Source organism: Amblyomma americanum, chromosome 11 (genome assembly GCF_052857255.1).
Source record: "Amblyomma americanum isolate KBUSLIRL-KWMA chromosome 11, ASM5285725v1, whole genome shotgun sequence".
In the NCBI taxonomy this organism is placed as follows: Eukaryota; Metazoa; Arthropoda; class Arachnida; order Ixodida; family Ixodidae; genus Amblyomma; species Amblyomma americanum.
The window spans coordinates 47,429,617-47,447,339 of NC_135507.1; the positions used below are offsets into that span (position 1 = coordinate 47,429,617).

At 44.1% G+C, this 17,723-nt stretch overlaps 1 protein-coding gene across 1 annotated transcript in view; it reads left to right on the forward strand.

Annotated features, from left to right (window-relative positions):
- LOC144109590 (uncharacterized) overlaps positions 1–17,440 on the forward strand; it is a 55,543-nt gene extending 38,103 nt beyond the window's left edge. The window contains exons 4-6 of the mRNA XM_077642409.1: positions 9,076–9,239; positions 14,870–15,218; positions 16,664–17,440. Of these exons, the coding sequence (XP_077498535.1) occupies positions 9,076–9,239; positions 14,870–15,218; positions 16,664–17,111 (961 nt within the window). The 3' untranslated portion in view covers positions 17,112–17,440. The remainder of the gene's footprint in view (positions 1–9,075; positions 9,240–14,869; positions 15,219–16,663) is intronic.
- The last annotated feature ends 283 nt before the right edge of the window (positions 17,441–17,723 follow it).

Below are 17,723 nucleotides of genomic sequence, written 5' to 3' on the forward strand. Positions count from 1 at the left end.
GAGCTAGAAAAGACTCGCATTTTAATGATTGCTGGAAATTTCTGGCTTGTAGCCTCCCAGACAGGTTATTCTAGGTTACGTTCAAACAGATGCAAGGAAACAAATGTATCACGCAAAACTTTCGGGCCTTGACAAACGCAGGGCTAGTTTTGAGCTCCCGCAGGCATCTTGAATTAGAGAGATTGCAGAAGTTACCCGTATTGAGAAAGAAGTATGCGCTCTCAGAACAGGCGCTATTGCGCAAAATTTTTAATGCTAGAAAATTTCTACATCGCTTCGAAGAGGTGTCCCCTGAGTGTTAGACTTCAGGAGCCTCTTTAGTTGTTTATTTGCTGGTTGTAAAGCATTTTGATATGAAGGTTTGTGGTTTTATTTATCGGAGTTTAAAATCCCAAAGTAACTCGGGCTATGAGGGACGCCGTGGTGAAGGGCTGCGGAAATTTCGACCACCTGGAGTTCTTAAACATGCACTGACATCGCACAGCACACGGACCTCTAGAATTTGGCCTCCATCGCAAATTCTACCACCGCGGACGGATCGAACCCGCGTCTTTCGGGTCAGCATCTGAGCGCAATATACACTGAGCCACCGTAGCAGGCATGTTTTGACATGAGAAGCGTTACTAAACCCTCAGGCGAAATATCTAGCACCAGTAATGCGAATACCATATTGTGCCATTCAATGAAAAAAGGTTTATGTTGGATCGACGAGACTCTACACCGCACATTACACTGTACACCGCACCGCGCAGCGAAGAAAAAAAAATACGAACGCCTCACATTGGCAAAATATAGTTTGTCCCAGCATTCGGGGAAGATTTAGCAGCAAGTTTTATAATTAGCCAGACATATGGCGTGGTCGTTAGTGCGAATGACTCGCTCTAATGGCCTCCACCATTGCTCTCGTCACACATACGAGAGAAGAAAAATGTCCAAGCGAGCATACAAAAAGCGATGTTACGAGTTCGCCGGGTGGCACGCCAGTGATAACAGTGAGAAAGGCAAATAAAAATAAATCAAGTTGTACGCTCTCCATTATGTGCGAGTGCATTCCCGAGACTTCATTACGCTTCCGGGAATGATGGGGCCGGTCAATCTCGCTAACGACGCATCTGCGCTCTTCGTCGGAATGCGCCCGCTTTGAAATGCAAAAACGGGAGGGACCGAGACGAAATGATACGCGAATAAGCGTAGACGGAAACGAATGTTTTTTTTTTTCTGCTTGGACACTATTCGCGCTAGTTTCCCATCCTAAGCTGCATCTTTTTGAACGCTTCCTCTATTTTGAACCATGCTTTCGTAGCTACAGCCTTTTTTTTTGTGACATCTGTGTTTTCTCCTATTTTTTTGCTTTGCATGGCGATGCGTGCTGCAATGAACAATATCATCATGCGGCTCAGTGTTTCAATCGCCCAAACTATCTCTCTCTTCTTCTGTCTTGCCTTTTTATCTTTCCTTTCAGATGTTATAATGTTAGCATTGGAAGTTTGAAGGTTTTAAATCTTTTGGGTCCAATTACGGCCATGCTCGGATTGCAGAAAAAAATATATTGTAAGACATACAATTGGGGTTTGCTGCCCCAGCGGCCAGTGCCGCCGAAGGAGAGAAAGCTGAAGAAGACGAAGCTGACGCGGTTCAGTTTGCGAAGAAGACGAAGCTGACGCTCTCGAACTCGTGGCTTGGAGCTACGCTGTGTCGAAAAAGATTTTGCCTGTGCACATTTCTTGTGCGTCTATTTTTCTATTGCAGATAAAAAACTACTAAGCTCAAAAACAATCCCAAACCGTGATCAAAGAATAAAACGTGGCAACTCATACCTTGCTTTTCCTAATTTACATTAACCACGTTCCTAATAACATTTCATCCTGTTTACGACTTTTCGCAGACGACTGTGTTGTTTACCACATGATCACTTCAGAGACTGACCACCTGACCCTTCAAAATGGTCTTAGCATTATTGTTGATTAGTGTAAAAACTGGCACATGATTCTATACCCTACTAAATGTAAATCTATGACATTTCGCAGAAAACATGTTGTGTCGAACTTCAACTAGTCTATTAACAAAACATTCCTATTCCAAGTTATGTCTTACAAATACCTCGGAATTCAGCTCTCTAGATATTTCATTTTCTTGTCACAATTCAGCTGTCTGCAACAACGCGTCGAGGACACTGGGTTTTATACGCCGTAACCTGCACAAATCTCTTGGCTCCGTTCGTAAGCTCGCATACCCAACTTTTGTACAACCCCAGTTGGAATTCGTCTCATCTATATGGTCACCCCATCAAAAATATCTCATTAAAATGCTTGAGACTACTCAAAACAGAGCTGCCCGGTACATTGTTTGTAATTATAGTCCCCTCGCCAGTGTCTCCCAGCTTAAAATCCTTAATGATTTACAGATACTCGAATTTCGTCGTTCACTTTCACTTCTGTGTTTATTTCATAGATATGTTTACACCCGCTCCTCGTTTCTGTCTCTAGAATCACCTTCGCGCTCCTCTCCTCAGCGCACTTGAATAATCATATCAGTTTCAATCGTATATATTGCTAACTCAATCATTTAATTCGTCCGCATTACCTAAAGCAATCAGGCTCTGGAATAATCTTCCCGACGACATAATCTCCTGTCCTGATCCTATAGAGTTTAAAACGACCCTATGTATCCATTTATCCCTTTAGTATATTTTCAAATGCTTTTCTACAGTTTCAGTTGCTTTTATACTGTTCTCTGTTGTACCACTGTTTTTGTTTGCACCTGACTATTACCTCGTCGCATATTCGCGTTTCGCTGTTTTTTTGGTATTTTCTGTTGTTTTTGTTCAGATGATATTTTTGCTCTGTATTAAATAATCTGTGCTCGTGTTTTTTTCCCTGTACCACGTCCATTGTACCGTTATTGTTGTTTATTATTTCTTTATATTCTTTTTCCTTGATGCCCCTCTCACTCAATGCTCTTAGGGGCCTGTGAGGTATCAATAGTTAAATAAATAATAACAATAGAGGCACGTAATCTATACCAAAATCTTTATGGGCGACTGAATTCATGGTAATGCGAAGTACTAAATGTTTGCGTAGGTGCTTTTGCGTTTGCGCTTGAGTTGTGTTGTAGCCTCCTTTGAACAAAGCAGTGAGTTGTGTTGGTACTGGTCTCCACTCATCCTCCTCCTGCCATCACTCTGCCGACAGCGCCGCCAACCTCGGCTTGTTTACTTTTCCGCGATGCAGTCTCTCTCACGCGCCGCGTCATGAGCACTAGCTTCTACACGCTATTGTTCAACTCAATTCAAGGCACTGCTTTTAAAGAAATATACCAAACACGCCCACACTCTGGGAATATGCCACGTGAGCGCATATCTTTTTTTCATGCTTGTCAGCTGTCTCTGTAGACCTTTCCGTCGAGCGAGGGACATGTCGAGACACCTACTCTATGTCCTGTTCAAAACCGGTTTCATTGCCGCTTCCACTGTGCTGACGTCACGTGCACACAACAGCCCAGCGATCAATATGGCGACGCCCAGAGAGCCCTTATTGGAAACGTTTACATGTGCCCGTTAGCCGCTTGTGTTCCTACGTTCTCTATGTAGCTATCCCTGCCACATTCGCACTTCTTCCCCCTCCCTCTCCTGTGCTTTCTTCAAGTATTTTCACTTTTCTTCGAGCCCCTGCCCCCTTACTCTTCCCCCCTCCTCCAAAAAGAAACGGAAATAACTTGCTTGCTGTTATTCTTCCAGCGCACGCACTCTCTCTACCCTCTAAACATAAAGCAGTGAAAACCTATTAAGCTGTCCTCTAGCACAATCTCTTTGTTATAAAAGAGAGTGTGTTCTCCTCTTAGAACGAAAATGATTGGTGTGAAATTGTCATTTCCGAGCGAAATAGATATTAGATTTGTTCTCTCAAAGACTCCTCTGTTGAGTGCCCGCAACATCGCTCGTTTCGCAGTGGGACTGCAAAGGATGCCTGTGTTTCTTCACTCGTGGCGTGACGGTACTAGTGAGGAGCGGTGGCTTGTCTCACATTTCGAACTGCCGCAGGCGTGGTCAGCGGATGCTCCTCATAAAGCGACGTCTTGTGCAGCAAATAATACGACATTTGTTCGCTGAGGTGCATTATTCTGCTGTTATATTCGCAGTCAACTTGATTTACCTATGCAGCCGAGGCTAGGCCCCAACGCGAAAGATACTGCTCTTTGTCACCGTGTCGAATCACTGAGCCAAATAGTCCTGACAGTAACCGAAGATAGGGACCGGAATGTTTTAAAATATTCTTCGGCCTGACATGCCCTGAACTCCCCTTTCTCTCCTGCCGCCTAATCCTACAATTGCGGTGTTCTAGTGGCGAGGTCGTTCAAATGTTAAGCTCAAGAGAGGAGTAGATTCTCTTGCGTGAACATTTTGGTCTCGTCCCCATAGTCTACAGGACCATATTCAGCCTCATCCAGCCTTGAGGGTAAAAAGGCCCGTCTCCTTTCCTTTCCTTCCTAGCCTTGGCTATAGAGCCACCGGAAGTTGACCGCGAGTTTAGTCACGGAGTGCACCTTCACTCTTTCACTAAGTGCTGAGCGGACACGAAGGCTTGCGAATGGGAGAAGATAAGAATAGGAATAGGAGACGGCTTTAATCGCTCGATCGCGTTGACAAGCCTGCCTTTGAAATGGAAGAGGAATTCGTTCTGCCCATATACATACAAGGGTTGGCGGAGAAAAAAGAAAGAAAAATAATGTTGCCCAGCCCGCGCCGCCAATGACACAACGGGCTTAAAGTAGGTGGCGCATATGTCATTACAAGGTTACAAAGACACCTAATGTAGAAGCTCAGATGTCTGCTAGTAATACGCTTACAAAGTGCCGCACGCAGAAACGATCACAGCGGCGCCTCCAGCGGAGAGTATACGTAGCTATATATATATATATATATATATATATATATATATATATATATATATCACAGTGAAAAGGTCCCAACTGGTTCGATTACCTAGATTTATTCACCAACGGTTACAGTCGGTGGACTGTCCTTCTTCAGGGTTTTAAGGATTCGACTTAAAACCCTTATGAAGGACGGTCCACCGTCTGAAATCGTTGGTGAATAAACCTAGATTATATATATATATATATATATATATATATATATATATATATATATATATATATATATATATATATATATATATATATATATATATATATATATATATATATATACTTCTGTGTTAGGTTTGTCGGGTAACAAAAAGCTGCTGCGTACAGCCACCGTGCTGTTGGGTGGTTGGAAGCTAAAATATCAAACAGAGGGCTGCTCGCGGCCCAGCAGATACTGAACAAAGCGAGGGGTATAGAGTAGTTTACGCCACTTCCTTAAAAGGCGTGCGGAGGGGTTCATTTTAATCCCATAGACCACCCTGTTTAACTGATGACAAAAGGAGGTTGCTGAGAGAGAAATTTAGCCCTTTCTGCCATGTCATGGGTGGTTAATATTATCGGTAACAAAAAGAGAATGTAGTCTAATTGGTTCTTTTTGCAGAGAATTGGGCTAAACCTGTAAGAAGACGAAAAATACGCGCAGGGACGATTAACGGATTCTTCAGAGAACCAATATAGGCCGCTCATGTTGATGCGAAGCGATTCGACCGCCATGCTGTTGCCCGCCACGGTTTGCTTGCTTACGCACGCCGTGCAACTGACGTCATATGAATAGAATCTGTGCAGAAGATATGTGCCAGATTGAGCCAGTTGTGCAAGGCAGCAGCGTCCGTCCGGCTTCCGACTGAAAAGGGCACAGGTTCAAAATAGGATGATCTGGCTCTTGTAATCTCAGCTAGCAAAATGTTCCTCAGCTTTGCGTGATATGTTACGTGGACATGATACATATATCCAGTGCAAATGCCCCGTTTGTCCACTCTAGTATTTTTAGAGAAGAGAGTTTTGTAAGGTGGTTGTCAGACTCAAACGAGCCCAGTTTCACTTTTTTTTTGCATTTCCTGCTCGGCTCGGAGAAAGCTTTTTTCGCTGGACCAGCCCTAGCAACCGAGTCCTGATGAAAGTGGTATGAAGCGTGATCCCATCCCTGTCATTATTTTCTGCATCCCCCGACACCGTATGACATTTCCGCCGACATATTTTTTGCGGCAGGGCATTGATGAAATGATATACTGCAGTCATAAACGAGAGGGAATGCCGTAAAAATGTTGCACACAGGAGGAATTTATGTATCCAGCGGTCGACACTAAACACATCACCGGGCTCTAACAATCGGAAACGTCGCCCACAAAAAACCGCGCTGTTATCGCCACGTCACGTTGTCGTTTAATGGACAACCTTGTCTCGCGACCGTGCCTAGATAAGGCGGCAAGCAATGAAGACAAATGACCTTCCCTGCTCCACTTGTCTGCAGAAACCTCAGCACACCCCCTACAATAGCAGCGGTCAATTTACTTAACGACGTCCCTAGTCAGTTGGCATAAAAGGTCGTTTGTTAATAAGAAAAACTAACAAAAACGCAAAGAACGTAATGCAGGAAAGGAACTGCACACCAGGCACTAATGATTCCGCGGGTTTTACATCAATGACTCCAGTTTTTTTCTAAAGGATGCACCCGCAGCCTACCTGCTATTAAGCTTCTTGCGGGTTTCATCCATTGACAAAAATAAAAAAAGTGATGAGCAAAGGGGGGGGGGGGAGGTAAATAACTTGCTCTAGTTCCTAATATACGGTTTCCTTTGTCGTGCGCTGCGCTGGTTTTTATTACCCGCAATTTGCCGGCGCAATCGACTTCTGCTTGCGAAACCACTGCTCCGATTTTACATTCTTTCAGTCTACTGATTGGTATTCCGTATTTATACATTGCTTTTGGTTTGCCACGCTTATTAGTCACTCGCTCGCTCTATATTGGTGGCCTGCAACCATTTACTGAGGTTCCCATCTTGGTTTTATATTGCTTCGAGGAAACATCACCAGAAATGTTTTGCTCATTACTTTGAAGATAATCTTCGCCGCTTTGTATGGTTTCATACCTTCTTTGTTATTTCACTGATGCTGGGAACTGCAACAACTGCGTATCTAACAATGGGATTGCGGAGATTATATGACGTGCGTTTTAGTTAGTAGTTAGAGACGTACCGTGTTATTTTGGCGTTAGTAATGACGTAGGCATTTTTCGTTGCGGCTTTAGAATTTTAGGTGGAAAGTTGAAACGTTACTGGCGTGGCGCCTTACTACACAGAATTTCTTTTCCAATGAGATGCATTACAGAGTATGTAAGAAAAGGAAGAAAAAAAGATGGCACGTTATCTTAATTGCCGGCAATTTCGATTGCCCGCTGCATTTTTTTAATGCTTTAAAATGCATTGAATTCAAGAAGCGTTATTCTACGACTGTGTTGTCTTTAAACAAGCTCATCTAATAAATAAATAGAGATACAAAGGTTATAATGTTGGCATTGTGGCAACTTCGAAAGAGGGAGGGAATCGCACGCCTCACACGTAGCCAGAGGAGCAGAAAATAATGCCTGCCAGCGTTCAGTGAATGACGCAATAATATTCTGTTTCCTTGCCTAGCGGCTACCAAATGACGAACTAAGCTAAAAAAAACTGCCAATTATGCTTCGGAAACAATATTTTTCCTGAGGAATGCGAGAGATGGGAAGCTTCGCAGAAACTTTGCGTAGCCGCATTCCGCTTGGTTTCGAAAACCAGGCAGTTCTGGCTCTGTTGAAGAACAAAAAAGCATGCGAGTGACTTAATAATGTCTAGGACTGTTTCAGCATTGGAGATTGGTAAAATCCAAAAACCGAAACTCTTTTTCCTTTTCAGCCTACATACCCTGTGCCCTCGAAAAGTCCCGCCTTGTTTTGTTGAGTGATTAGCCTTTTGTGCAGGTTTTCAGGGGCCGTTACGGCCATGTAAACCTGGAGGTAGGAAGACATGGGAATGTTAAAATGGTAGTCATATGACTTAAGTAGGCTTGATAGTATTTGCTATTTTTTTAAATAAAAGTTTGGCGTGGGGTCCGCATAGTTTGGGACCACAATGGCTGCCAATATTTCTCTGGTACGAGGATACATACTGCATCCTGTTCAGGCTGCGGTGACACAGAGGCATATAGTGGAATAACTCCCCAAAAGAAATCAGTTGCCGCTCCATGTTGATTTAACAGCTGGTTTTGGTGACTGTATCGGCGATTAGTATAATTAAGTAGCTAAAAGTTGCCCATGTATGTATAGGTGCCCGTGTTCGTTTTAGGCGTTGTACTGGATAAGAATATCTTACGGTCGTAATGCCACACTTTACGGCAGCTCCCCTGCCGTCAGTTTTGGACTGCGCTCTACAGGAATGTAGCCGGTGATAGCCTGTGATTCATTGTAAAATGCTGAAAATTGACTCATTTTTTAAATGAAATTTTATGAAAAGTTTTTGAAATTGGCTCATTCCGATATATTGCAAGTTTCGTTAGATTAGCTTCTTCTCTACGTGACAATACAAGTATATAATGACAGGCAATTGTAAGCATGTTTGAACATGTTGTAAGCATGTTTGCAGAACAAAATGAAGATGCTAATACAATGTCGCCATTAATTCTTGATGCCTTCTAGTGATATAGTTTTTAATAGAGCAAGAAAAAGACCCGGCTGTCCTGTACCTTAGGTTATTTCAGGACGAAGAAACAAACCTCGCTTTTTATTGCTTCTGTGTGCATGACCAGGTGGGTTAAGAAAAGAATAAAACTAGGCATTCATTTTGCCTTAAGATGATCCCATGTAACCCTTATGTGAACAGCGTAGGATATGTTTTTCAAAAACAAGGCATGGGGGAGAGATGAAAAGACTGAATAACCAAAAAAACTGTTAGAGAGTGTGAGTGTATCACATTTGCATAATTTATGTTTGGCGCATGTGCTGTCTGCGCGATAGAATAATGAATACCAAAAACCACTCGTTATCACGACGATGTCGCCATCTTTTCGCGTGGGTGCCGGATCGTGTATGCGCCTTAACGAGGGCAATAACACACAAGCCTTCATTTATAGTATTGCTTTTTTTTCATGCTCTTCTCTCGCACCGTGTTGTCACTGCAGGCAACAAGCGGCAAGCCACGGAAAAGCAACCTCACTGGCTCTCGACCGAACGAGATCCGCCGAGGCCGCGCTGCGTCGAAAACAGGCGCACCAGAGGAGGCTGCAGACAATACACAAGTCTGCCATGGCGCCTGCGATGACGTCAGAGAGCGGCGTGTGCCAAGGTAAATCGATAGCGACAACGTCTGTCTTAGGTCCTCAGTGACAAAATATCCTGTGGGGATAGAAACGTTTCAATGACCCGTTTCAATCATCTTAAGTATACGTACTATGGATGCATGCTAGCCACGGATTGCCTGATGCCTAGGCTACCACGATTGGCCTGTACAATCACCATCATCAGCCTGACCACGCCCACTGCAGGGCAAAGGCCTTTCCTATATCTCTTCCATTAACCCTGTCCTGTGCTAGCTGCTGCCACCCTCTCTTCGCAAACTTCTTAATCTCATCCGCCCACCTAACTTTCTTTTGAAACCTTTCTTTTTCTGTCTTTCTCTGCCTTCTCTTGAAAACCAGTACAGCAGCATCCGTCAATCTAGATCCACACTGTACTTACAACTACATTTGTGAATGCAGTCGTGGCGGTTTTATGTTATTGTTCAAATAAGCCGTCTCAATATTGTGACCAACCAAAACACTGCGAGAACTGACGACATACTGGCGCCTTGTCTTCTGCCAAAAATAGGGCTGATATCATCTCTTTTCTTCGCGAGACCAGTACACACCCCCAGAGAGCTACGTGTGCACGACAGATATCTCCATTTTCCCGCCATTTTTTTCCTTCAGAGAAAGTACCAGTAAAAACAAATCAAGGTCGCGGCTGGACCTCGCAGGAAACCGGAAGCGTTGTGTGAAGACGAAAAACTAAAGGTCCAGCTGGAAAGTATTGTTAAGGTAAAAAACATGAACGCGAGAAGAGGCGAAGCATCAGAAGGCGTGGGCATATATCTCTCTATCACACCCCGGAATCAATATGTGGGACCAAGGACACGCAGCCCTCCTTGGTTGCCTTAATATCTGGGCCGACCTCGAGATGAAGCCGTTTTTCACTCAGAGAGGTGGCCAACTCTTCCGCGTCTTAGGCTTGGAGGACACGTCCTCTTTCTTTTCCACTCTTCTTTCCTTCCTTACTTCAAGCCAGACGAATGGTTCTGTCCCTGGAACTGTCACGCCCTCTTCTCTTTTTAACTTTTTCCTCTTTTCACACCATCAAACTGAACCATACGTCGCCCCCCATGTTCGATTTAACGCTTCCGGACGGATGCATCGATGCCTGCCGTTGGGTGCGTAGCTGCACGCCTTATGAACCTGATATCACTTTTTGGCGCGTGACAAGCTGAGAAGAATGCGGAAATGAGGGCCTCCTTGAAGGCAAAAATCAGAGGCCAAAGGTTACAGGTCAGACTTTTCACCTCTTTAAGTCCTCCTTTGCGAGAAAGTGCTGCGTGATTAGAACGGTAAAAAGGTCAGAAGAGATAAAGTTCTTCTCCTGGTTAACTGCTACTGTATTCCAATGATTTTCTAATCTTGTACTATAAACATGCAATAAACGAACCTTGAACTTTGCTTCGACGATTGTACGGTTGCATTGATTTTTTTGTATATTTTTATTTACTCAAATAACCACCAGAATTTAGGCCTGAAACAATGTAGAGATTTTAGTTAGAATATCGAGGTTATATTAGAGCTGCAACATGATAAGGGAATTGAGTACAAGCGGATTAATTTCATGGCACTCAGTGCAAGCTAACGCGTTACGGAAATGACGAAATGATGGCCGGAAGATGACGGCGCAGAAGTGCGGTGGTAGTTTGTCCTCTTCCAGACATAGACGACTCAGAAGATGAAGCAACCGCTGAAGGATTTTGTGCGAAATGATATAACATAATTACAACCTTCAGCTAGTGCTTTCCTCGTGATGAGACGCTTGTAGGCACACGGTTGAGATGATTGCAAAATCGAGATAGGTATGGCATGTTTTATTGAATAAACAAGGGGCAATGAATTAATTAGAGTTGACTGAACGGTCACACGTTAAAAAATTAGCCGTGGTTTAAACTTTGCTTAATTACTCTGGTGAGAAGCGGAAGGTTCATTTGCATGGCTACGTTCACAAATGCCACACACAGACTGCCGAACGAATTGTCTGTAAAGCGTCGATGAAATGCCCGATGGGGCAGTGGCCAGCTGCCACGGTGGGAGCACTGTGATGACGTCATGAGGTCACATGACCTGCCACGTGACACCTGTCACGTGACTGCACTAACGCTGCCTTTTTGAAAACCTAGCGTAGTGAAGCTTTCGATTCAAAAATAAAACATGAAAATTTTAGCCTGAGTGAAGAAGGGCATAAGAAGTTTTTCTGGCGGGGACAGGGTGCCTAGGAGAGGGCACGAATTATAGTCACATGGTTGAGGTGGGCTGGAGAGCGCAAGCACTCACTACCGAAGAGCGCTCTGGGCCTCATCGCTTTTAAAATCATGTCTTTGGCGTGAAGAAAGACAATAATTTAGATTAGAAGTCAGAAAAAGTTTACGCTTACGCCACGCTTAAATTTAATTTTGGTCCTTCACCTGGCTTTCATTTTCCTTTACACACTAACAAAATCATCCACCTTTGCCTGTAAGGTCACTGGGATAGTCTTTCTCTTCAGTACAGTTTTTTTTCGAAACCTGGAAAATAGTGATTCCACGGCTTCACCCGAAACATTTCTATATCTCTGCCATGACATTGTTTTTATCTCTTTATCGAAAGATATCAGATATCCAATAAAAGGCGGTAAACATCCGATCACGTTCCGCTGTAGTCTGAAAAATAGAATCCGTTATTCAGTACCGCGCTTCGAAAGTTTCTATGCCGAAACTCTTTTTAAGTTTAACTTTCTTTTAACCGCTCTCTATTGTAAGCTATCATGGTATTGTTCCAACTGGAGTTTTTTATTTCTGGGTATTATAACCAGTTTTATTTTCAGTGACCTTCACTGCGCTGTTTCTTGGCGGTGTGATTTTTAAGCTTGATTACACTGTCGTTACTGCTAAGAACAGACTCTCAACCCTTGTCCTAGACAGGAATGTGTCGTCACCTTTAAGGAAAGACAAATAAATACGTTTCATGTGTTGGGCTGGCTGCTTTAAGCGCCTAATGCGCATGCCCAAGAACAGACTCAGTGCACACCGACAACGCTAAAAAGGTGAGCACACATTCGGCGGAGGTTATTGTTACGGTGTCTGTATTTGATGAACAATAAAGTTCCATGAACGCCACCAACATTATACATCAAAATCTCATGACACATCTTCCTAAAACCTGGTTACCTTGAACACGTATACCTGAGCTGCAAGTTTTGGGTGACGAACTCTGCTGTTAAGGCCTTTAATAAAACAAAGTGAGTGAATGCAATAGGCTAGAATTTCGATATACATAATATAGTACTGTCTTGCACACGGTGCATTTTTTAAATATCATACTTTAAGTTGTTTTTACGCCGCACGAAACTAGAGACCATATGCAGATAGTTTGCAGTGCATAAGAGTCCAAAGCCTGCCTATTTTTATCGTGAAACTACCCAGCTCTTGTCTTCACCGAAGCAGTGAAATATATTCCCGAGCTATCAGGTAACATGAACAAAAGGTTAAGAAAAAGGTCACATCCAAAGTACACACCAGCGACATGTCATACGAGAATATTTAGCCCCCTTCGCCGTTTCTCTGTCCTAACGAACTAATTTTGCTCGGACATGCGGGGAATATGAAATTCTCTTGGTTTCTCGGGTATCTATATTGTTTTTGGAACTAATGGTTTTTATGAAGAGCCTTAGTCTCGGCTCAGGCCGGCTGTGTTATGTTAATTATGACTGAAGAAAAAAGGGGGATATTCGCCAATGTGTAGCTGCATAAAAAGAATCTGGGAAAGTAGTGTTGCCGGTTGCCTAAACAAAACGAGGATATCATTACCTGTACAGTCGAGAACGAAAGTCTCTAGACCATGCGCTCCTCAAGCGAAGCCGATAGTTCTGCTATTAGCCGCCGACTGGAGAACACACTTCAGGAGGTAAAAGTCAAAATTGTGACCTTTCATCCCCAAAACTGCTGTCTCCAGACGCCGCTAAAAGTATAGCTATCAGCTTCGTTTGAGGAACGCTTGGTCGAGAGACTTTTGTCCCCGACTGTACATAATCTAGTAGAAGTCAGTGTAATTACTAGTGTCCTGAAATAGTGGGAAGAGGTGAAAATTTTATAAGACCACACACAGAGTCGAATGAAACTACAAAAGTTGCAGGTACTGAAAACGAGTAAGTTGTTTTTAAACGCCACGAGGACAGTGCAAGACACCGGATGTATTCATAATTGCGGTGCCTGTCACGCGTTGGCTACAGCTTAAATTCTTTAGGCTTCTGTGCACTACGGCCACAGTCAAGACATGTGCAGCCTTTGGGAAAAGTAAAGAGTCCAGCTTATTAAGTTTTACTTTACTTCTGCCGCGCGAATCATGGCAAAATATCCGTATGCTTCCTGTGACATAGCCCTTAAAAGGGGCTCTGAAACTCCTCCCAGAGAGCACAACTCGATCAATCACTAGCCTGTGTTGTCTTAAACACCTGAGCGGAATAATACACTTCCACACGCAACAGAAGAACCGCATACACACGCGGAGGTTGACGAGCCCTTCCCGGCGACTTTTTCATGCTCGCGCCTTCCTCCGTCGCTAGCACATGCATATACAAGGTGTGAGGTGGGTATTGGTTAGATTCTTTGAGACGTCAGGCAGCTACCGTGGCCGCGGCCAATACGCCGCTTATCTCCGGCGGGTCAGGAAGCTCCGTTCCCAGACGTGGGGCCGATGGAGGAGCGCCTACCTTCCAACGTGCAAAATGTGACGAGATGAGAGAAAAGACGCGAGAACGCTGAAATTCAAATTTTGAATACAGGTAACGTGCGATGTCAGCGCACGTTAAAGATCCCCAGGTGGTCGAAATTATTCCGGAGCCCTCCACTACGGCACCTCTCTCATCCTTTCTTCTTTCACTCCCTCCTTTATCCCTTCCCTTACGGCGCGGTTCAGGTGTCCAACGATATATGAGACAGATACTGCGCCATTTCCTTTCCCCAAAAACCAATTATTATTATTATTACTACAGAAAACTCTGTTTCTAAAAGGCGTATTAAAAAAATTGGAGGATGCTTAAGCTTTGTCTGTTAAGAGTGAGATGCGACAGCGTGTTGAAGCGTTGTCAAGGAGTCCACGGAACGTCATCGTCCGTTCGGCACGACGCCTTGCCTGTTGGAGAATTTAACGAAAGGATATGACACCTGTCTCTCGTTGGACACCCGAGCCGTGCCGCAAGGGAAGGAAAATGAAATGAAAATTGGTTTTAAGAAAATGAAAGGACGCTCATCTCACATATCTCGGTGGACACCCGAAAGGAATATTTCCGACGCACGGTGCCGACAACAACTACCACTACGACTCCAACAACTTTTCGACCGAACCGGATGTATACGCATTCGCGTAAAACATTCTTGCTGGGAAATATTTGTGAAGCTGCGTGCTTTAGCCTTCTAGGCATACCGCAACTTTATTAGAACCCCTTTCAGAGCCTTTTTAAGTTTAGGAGTATTTCTTTGTTAAAAAAAACGAGATTTTTATTCCAATTTTGTGTCCAGCTGGGACAGCAACACACGCGTTGTTCTTGTCGCATTATTGTTTAATTAGACTTCAAAGGAATGTTTTTATAATTGCTTGTCATTCGAGTCTTTCATGCATTCTACCCGCAAATTCGTCGCGATGCTCGCAGGTCCTCCATTCTGCCCCTATGTGAGCTCTGAGCAGCTGCGTCTCCAAGAGCGAATGCGCCGAAGACGGTGCTTTGCCGACCAGGAACTGATACAGGCGCTGGCAGCGCTTGCCCAGCAGCAGCAGCAGCACCAGCAGGGCTTGCCGTTCCTTCCTCCAGCGCCACTATCAACAACTGTGCCCCCTGGATTGCACGCACTACCTGCCCCGCCTGGACACACGCCGGAAGAGGCCCTGCTGCGGCATCACTTCCGGTTGCTGAGTTTTGCGCGCCACCCGGCGGCTGGGCCCGGAACCTTCCGAAGCGGGATCGCAATGATCGAGCCAATGTCTTCGTTTGGCAGTAGCAGGTGAGGCTCCTTTAATGCAGCAAGTTGCTTGCAAAGATACTGCCAGGGACAATTTAACCACGTCAGTATCATCACCTCAACAGGGGCGAAATTCTAAAAGTGCTTGTTGGCATTTATAACTGGTTTATTAAGAAGAAGCCGATTATATTACGGCAACTGCGCAGTAGCTAAGGGAGATTTATTTTTAGTATGTAGTGCATCGCTGACTCTCGGAGAGATTCTGGTTAAGGTGGTTCTTTACATATCGGCGACACCATATAATGTTGCTCTAGAAAAACAAATTCCGCAAAGAAACAGCAATCAATTACTCAATCAATCAATTAAACATTCTATGGATTAATGAACGAATAACTTGACTAATTAACCAAATAAAGGAACCCGTCAACCAATTTTCTCGCCCGTGCTTCAAAGAAACAATGTTGAGGACGAAAAAAAACGTCGCCATTGCGCTTCGCGACGTCTTCAGCCTTCCTTTGGTATGCTAGTCGTATTGGTATGAATGGCATTTTTAAAATGAACTACAGGACATACCGAATTTTTTGAATGATATTCTCTTTTGAAGGAGGAACTAGCTGTACGAATAAGTACGTGATTTAGAGGGAGTTATATTTTGGCGGAAGAAAAGTGAAAAAATTCATTTATGTTCTACTACATGAAACTGAATTTTACTACGGCAAGGTCACGCGGACGGAAGCGTCACAGTGAAAAGCGTCTAGTAAAAACAAGTCCATTATTCCTTTCCAAAACTCACTGAATGCTGTTCGCGTGCGCATCTCATTTGCATCATTCTCGTCAAATAGGCACAGGCACTGTCCTCTTTCATTGCTAAATCTACGAAAAGACTCATTTGAATTTCTGATGACCCATAGGAAGAGAAAAAAATGTAGTCAATCGAACTCTTCCCACTCGCTGTGCGCAGAAGTGAATTTTTTTTACTCTTGTAGAAGGAAAGAATGTAAGCTCCAATTGTCACATGCCTTTTGAAACATCTGAATGCAAAGAATGTACACTCAATTACAGCTTTGTGTCTGTCTGGAAGTTAATTTTCTTTTTAGAACACGCCAGAAGTGCGCGACTTGCTACAAAAAAACCATCAACTGTCTCTTTTCAAGGCACCCAAAATGTAATCAAGAGAAAAAAAATCGGCTCTGCAATTTCCGGTTGTGCAGTTCAGCGCCCTTTAATCCACTTGATAGTTTGAAGAAGTAAAGGCTTGTTCCATTTATTTTGTTTTCATTGTTGCACGTCTCGTCGCTGTTTCCGTGGTTATTTCATTTCACACGCTACCAAAAGTACATTTTTTTTGCAGTGCATCAGCCTTACAGTTGTTTTTTTTGCCTTTTTTTTCTTCATTTCCTTTTGGCCCCTCGTCGGCTGACTCCAAATACCTCTTGGAAAAAAAAACAACGGTACGCTATCGACACCTGCGGAACACGTATAAAAAGTTCGACAACCCAGCATCCCACGTACCCGCTCCTGGACTGCGAGGAATCCAGATTCGCCGTATCCTCAAGCAACAGCTCGACGCCACCGGCATCGTTACTGGCAGTGGCGGGGCCAGGACTGAACGCGAGAAGGCCGGAAATGTCGACCACTTCCGCACAGTGCAGTCCAAGTGGCGCCATCTATGTGGAAGCCACCGTAAGAAGAGGTGGCCCCCTACCTTTGACCGCGTCGCCACCACCGACACTGCTTCGACTGTCGAATTTGTCACCCGACACGGAAGCCACCCGATTCCATCACGGGCCAACGGAACTGACGTCATCACCGTTGTCTCCTCTTCCGGTGGCGACGACGCGACCGGAAGTGAGCCTTTCTGCGTCTACAGCAACGAGCAGGGACAAAAAGGCGCGCCTCTCTTTTTCGGTGGACGCCATCATGGGGATCAAGTGAGGAAAAGAACTGTGGGTGTGAATACGGTGTTTTTTTTTTCTGGTTGGTGTGAAGCTTTGACAGACTCCCTTTCGAACACGAGTATCAGGTTGCTGACACCAGCTTGGCCTGTGCGATGCATTTCAAAAGGATGATATATGACTTTGTAGAGCAAGTGACGCCAGTAGTATTGTAATGGCAGTGATGGCAATTGCAATGGGCCGGTGTAAATAGCTGCATCTGCTGCAATGAAGACTCCACTGCCTGCCATATATGCATGATGATTTTGTATTTTTGGGCGGTGAGTATGTGCTGTTACCCATGTCGAGGATTATTAGGGAAGCTGAAAGAGCCCGACGGCACACTGAAAAAGCAACTAAAAAATGTTGTAACAAAGTGCTCTGCTGCGTCTCTTTTCCCTTCCTTTCTCTGTGAGCTGCTGTTCACTATCATAAGCATGTTTCGCTGAAACAAAAAAAGAGTAAAAAGGGAATAAACTCCTTTAGCGCAATCCCTTTTATGAAAAGAAGGACAGCTAGAGGAACGCTTACCCCTTTTTTACTCCCACATACCTTATTCATGTTTAAAGAGTATGCCAATTGACTGAGCAGTTCATGTTGGTAAGTGATATTG